Source organism: Delphinus delphis, chromosome 9 (genome assembly GCF_949987515.2).
Source record: "Delphinus delphis chromosome 9, mDelDel1.2, whole genome shotgun sequence".
NCBI lineage: Eukaryota > Metazoa > Chordata > Mammalia > Artiodactyla > Delphinidae > Delphinus > Delphinus delphis.
In genome coordinates, this window is record NC_082691.1 from 102,390,416 (window position 1) to 102,395,498 (window position 5,083).

Genomic DNA, 5,083 nt, shown 5'->3' on the forward strand with positions numbered 1-5,083 from the left:
CAGGCTTCTGTCTGCCTCAGATAACCACTGCTGAGTCTGGGTTGTGCAACTGAGAGGCTAACACCCCTTCTCTCCTGGAGCCTGGAAGGAAACGGGGGAGATCAAGGGCTCCCCACTTTCCCGGGCTCCCTGCCTCAATGACCTCATTCGTAGCATCTCTAAATGAAAAGGCTAGGTATTGACCCTGTCATGAACTGGGCCTTACCCAAAGGAGGATTTCCAATTTTTTTTTTTTTTTTGCGGTACGCGGGCCTCTCACTGTTGTGGCCTCTCCCGTTGCGGGCACAGGCTCCGGACGCACAGGCTCAGCGGCCATGGCTCACGGGCCCAGCCGCTCCGCGGCACGTGGGATCTTCCTGGACCGGGGCACAAACCCGCGTCGCCTGCATCGGCAGGCGGACTCTCAACCACTGCGCCACCAGGGAAGACCTTGCATGTGTTTTAATACAGAGTAAAATGAAACGAAAAGGAACCCCCTAACAGTTTTCCTGACATTGATGGTACTTAAGCAGAGTCTTGTCAATGAGTTGATGCTTTAAAAGGAATTCCTGGGCTTCCCTGGTGGCGCAGTGGTTGAGAGTCCGCCTGCCGATGCAGGCGACGCGGGTTCGTGCCCCGGTCCAGGAAGATCCCACGTGCCGCGGAGCGGCTGGGCCCGTGAGCCATGGCCGCTGAGCCTGTGCGTCCGGAGCCTGTGCCCGCAACGGGAGAGGCCACAACAGTGAGAGGCCCGCGTACCGCAAAAAAAAAAAACCAAAAAAATACATGCATGGAATTCCCCGGAGGTCCAGCAGTTAGGTCTCGGCACTTTCACTGTCGAGGTCGCACGTTCAGTCCCTGGTCAGGGAACTAAGATCCCGCAAGCCACGCTGATCGGCCAAAAGGAACAAACAAACAACGACAACAACAACAAAAAACGCGTGCAGAAAAAAAGAGCATGCTGAACAGGGTAATTCTCCATCCTACCTCAGTCTCCTCCCTGTGGAATCATTGTTGTATTTTAAAAATATTTATTTTATTTTTGGCTGCGTTGGGTCTTCGTTGCTGCGCACGGGCTTTCTCTAGTTGCGGCGAGTGGGGGCTACTCTTCATTGCTGTGTGTGGGCTTCTCCCTGCAGTGGCTTCTCTTGCTGCGGAGCACTGGCTCTAGGCGCACGGGCTCAGTAGTTGTGGCTCGCGGGCTCTAAAGCACAGGCTCAGCAGTTGTGATGCACGGGCTTAGTTTCTCTGCAGTATGTGGGATCTTCCCAGACCAGGGCCCGAACCCATGTGCCCTGTATTGGCAGGTGGATTCCTAACCCCTGCACCACCAAGGAAGTCCTCCACTGTTGTATCGTAGCAGGAGGGTTTTGTACATGTGTTCATATGCGTGTAGCACCCTTCCTTAAACCAGCACCATACACACCTTTTTTTTTGTTTTTAATACATATGACAACATAGTTCTATATTAAGTTCCTTTTTGAGCACTCTAACTGACAGAAAGTTGTACCTAAAATTGAACTGGAATTTCTGCAGATTTCAAATGGTTAAGTCCTTATTTGGGCTTCTAGAACATTACAGAATGAGTTGAACTCTTCTACTCAGTGATGGTTCTGCAAGAACATCAAGACAGCGATCTTCTCTCATTTATCTTCTCCAACCCTCTGTAAGCAGCTCCTTACCCATTTTGTGTTTGTTCATCCCTGTTTTCCTTAGATCTTAAGCATAAAGATGAGATCATTAGGCAACATTTAAGTTAGCTCCTGATTTCTGCTTTTCTAAATATACACAACACCTTGCCTAACCTGTCGATTCCTTTCCTGGATTAGAAGGAATAAGAATAAAGAATTGCTTCCCCGGCTTCTCCCCCAAAACGTGGGGTCGTCCTTCCTAGGCCAGAGGAGTGTCCATAAGGAGAGTTTCACCTTCTTGAAGATTAAAGCCTAGCAGTTCTGAGCTATTCCCAGTCCAAATGTCTGCAAAATTGAGAGAGACATCAAAACTCCTTCCACAAACTTCAGGGGACCCTGACTGCATTCTGGTAATGAAGGTGGAAGAGGGAGGGCAGGCCTGTAATATGGTCTCCAGCTGCCACTGGAGCAGCTACTACAGCTCAGAGACCTACCGCCAGCAGTTCAGGCAGTTTGACTACCAGGAGTCACCTGGGCCCTGGGAGGCTCTGAGCCAGCTCCGCGAGCTGTGCTGTCAGTGGCTGAGGCCAGAGGTGCACAGCAAGGAGCAGATCCTGGAGCTGCTGGTGCTGGAGCAGTTCCTGGCCATGTTGCCTGAGGAGCTGCAGGCCTGGTTTCAAGAGAACCGACCAGAGAGTGGAGAGGAAGCCGTGGTGATGCTGGAGGAGCTGGAGAAAGAGCATGAGGCGGTGGCTGAACAGGTCTTTCTTGGACAAAATGAGGACATGCTTGCAAAGAAGCTACCAACTTGTGAAATCACTCAGGAGACAACACGTAGCCAGCTTAAGCCCACAAAAAAGCAACTGCAGTGGGCATCGAAGGAGCTTCACACCTTAAGACAAAATGATAGAGACACCGGAACTATAAATGTGAAATCAGCTTCAAGGCGAAAGACTTCTTCAGGCAAAGAACTGCATTACAAAGTTTCTAACACTCTTCAAATGAATGCTTCCCAGAGTTTCACATTTAGAGGAACCTGTGAACAAGATAGAAAGTTTGAAAGAAGACAGGGAAACCGTCCTCGAAAACAACAACACAAGTGTGATGAATGTGGGAAAGTCTTTAGTCAGAGCTCAGCCCTTAATCTACTTCAGAGGATCCACAGTGGAGAGAAACCTTATACATGTGACGTGTGTGCAAATACTTTCAGCCGAAGTGCAATCCTGATTCAACATCGAAGAATCCACACTGGGGAGAAACCCTTCAAATGTCATGAATGTGGGAAAGCCTTTAGTCAGAGCTCGAATCTTTTCAGACATAGGAAAAAACATGCTGGAGAAAAAGTCCCATCAGTGCTGTGAGGGAGTCAAAGCATTTACTGAGAACTTTTTCAACAGGGGAGCAGATACAAGGCACCAATACTCCTTTAGTATAAATTGGTAGTTTCAGTGGGCACCAATTTCCTTTCAAAGGTTGTAAAAGCCACAGGAGAGAATGTAGAATATTTTCTGTCAGCATTGTTTGCTTTTCTGCTTTTCAGTACAGTGTCAGTTCAGATGATTGAAATTCTAAAGCTTAAATTGGATTTCCATCCCTAGTGCAACTCTTGAAAAGATACTCTCAGACATGTTCTACTGTTTCCATTATTAACACAAATAATGAACTAGTATGTTCCTTTTTAGACAAGTACATTTTCCCTGTTGAGAAGGAGTGTGTGAGTTAGTATATAAGTGGGTATTCTCCATTTCGTTACTTGCACATTGGAGTTATTAGACCAAAGATTAAATCATTTTTTAAAAAAAATTACCTGGGAATTCTCTGGCAGTCCAGTGGTTAGGACTCCACGCTTTCACTGCTGCAGGCCTGGGTTCAATCCCTGATCAGGGAACTAATATCCTCCAAGTCACGTGGCATGGCCAAAAATAATAATAATAAAATAAAATAAATTTCCTGTTTTATTTTCTGTTACCAGATTCAAAATATGAGAATAGGATTGAGGAGACCCAAAAGAATATGTACCTCAAGACCTAAGCTGAAATGTCCAGGATCATTGTTAGGAAGCAGGTGAGTAAAGGGACTTTACTCATCTCTTACGAAAACCTGAGAACCTACATACTGTTCTGTTTCAATTTTTCAAATTGAGGTATAGTTGATGTATAATATCATCTATACATACTGTTGATGATACTAAGTAATTTCCTGTGTAGGAAAAAAAAATATCTCCTTTACAATTTATATTGGAAATATCTCAGTGAAAGCATTAAGATTTGCTCTACATGTCTTCAGGAAGTGGCCTAAATATGATGAGTGTTCTAATAATGAATAGTTATCTGTGGGTGCTTATATAAAGTTGATGATCACCTTAACATAAAGAAATAAGGAAGATGAAGAAAAGACTGATGTTACCAAACAAGACTGATGTTACCTGGTAAGTGCAGCACATAATGGAGAAGTGTACCTACCTGGAAATGGGAACCCTTAACAGCTGGTGACTATCCTTCAGAGTTCTTCATGGCCTCTGTTCTGGCATAAATCAGCTGTGAACATGTTTCAGACATCACAGGACAACCTTTTCAGGGTCTTATGCATTCTTAGTAAATGAGTTTCTAGACGATTTATCATGATGTTAAGACCTTGCATTTTGATACTCTTGTACAAATGAGAAAATCACTAAAGTTCGATTAAAAAAAAAAAGAAGAGAGAAAACCCCAGGAATAGTCATGAAAAAATAAGGAAAAAAAAAAGAAGTGATGACACCGGTGAGTTCTAAGAAAATTTGGATTCTGGGCTCTGAGACTAAAATGCTCATCACAATCAGAAGGTGGACTACGATGGGCCATGCCAGAGAAAGCTCTAGTAAGTCTCAGACTTCCCTGGTGGTGCAGTGGTTAAGAATATGCCTGCCAATGCAGGGGACTCGGGTTTGAGCCCTGGTCCAGGAAGATCCCACATGCCGTGGAGCAACTAAGCCCGTGCGCCATAACTACTGAGCCTGCGAGCCACAACTACTGAGCATGCGAGCCACAACTACTGAAGCCCACGCACCTAGAGCCCATGCTCCACAACAAAAGGGGCCACCACAATGAGAAGCCCGCGCACCGCAACAAAGAGTAGCCCCCGCTCGCTGAAACTAGAGAAAGCCCATGTGCAGCAATGAAGACCTAATGCAGCCAAAAATCAATAAATTTAAAAATAAATAAATAAAATAAAAATTTTAAAAAAAGCTCTGCTAAGTCTCTTCCTCTTGACCTTGAAAGTGTTTATTTTGACGTCACCAGGTTTCTCACAGGATCAAGATAATTATGATGCATGTGTGGTTCTATTATTTTGTGATAATATTTCTGAATTGAAAATATTTAGTAATCTATGTACAGATGTAAAGAGGGTGATAACTTAGAAAAAAACAAATCTTTGGTTTCATTCGATTAGTATAAATGAGAGTAAAATTTAAAAAAAGGGAGATTGTCAAAATT

At 44.7% G+C, this 5,083-nt stretch overlaps 1 protein-coding gene across 2 annotated transcripts; it reads left to right on the plus strand.

Moving 5' to 3' along the window:
* Nucleotides 1-1,951: 1,951 nt before the first annotated feature.
* Nucleotides 1,952-3,641, plus strand: LOC132430833 (zinc finger protein 396-like). Of its 2 annotated transcripts, XM_060020082.1 has the most exons (2): nt 1,952-2,858; nt 3,580-3,641. In XM_060020082.1, exons 1-2 carry the CDS (start codon nt 1,952-1,954, stop codon nt 3,639-3,641), a joined length of 969 nt encoding a protein of 322 aa, XP_059876065.1. The 2 variants fall into 2 exon arrangements, with proteins under 2 accessions (XP_059876065.1, XP_059876064.1); XM_060020081.1 differs by lacking the exon at nt 3,580-3,641 and having other exon boundaries at nt 1,952-2,971.
* Nucleotides 3,642-5,083: the final 1,442 nt, after the last annotated feature.

Excerpts from the sequence above, each read along its gene's own strand:
- LOC132430833 (XM_060020081.1), top strand. The coding sequence starts at position 1,952 with ATGTCTGCAAAATTGAGAGAGACATCAAAACTCCTTCCACAAACTTCA.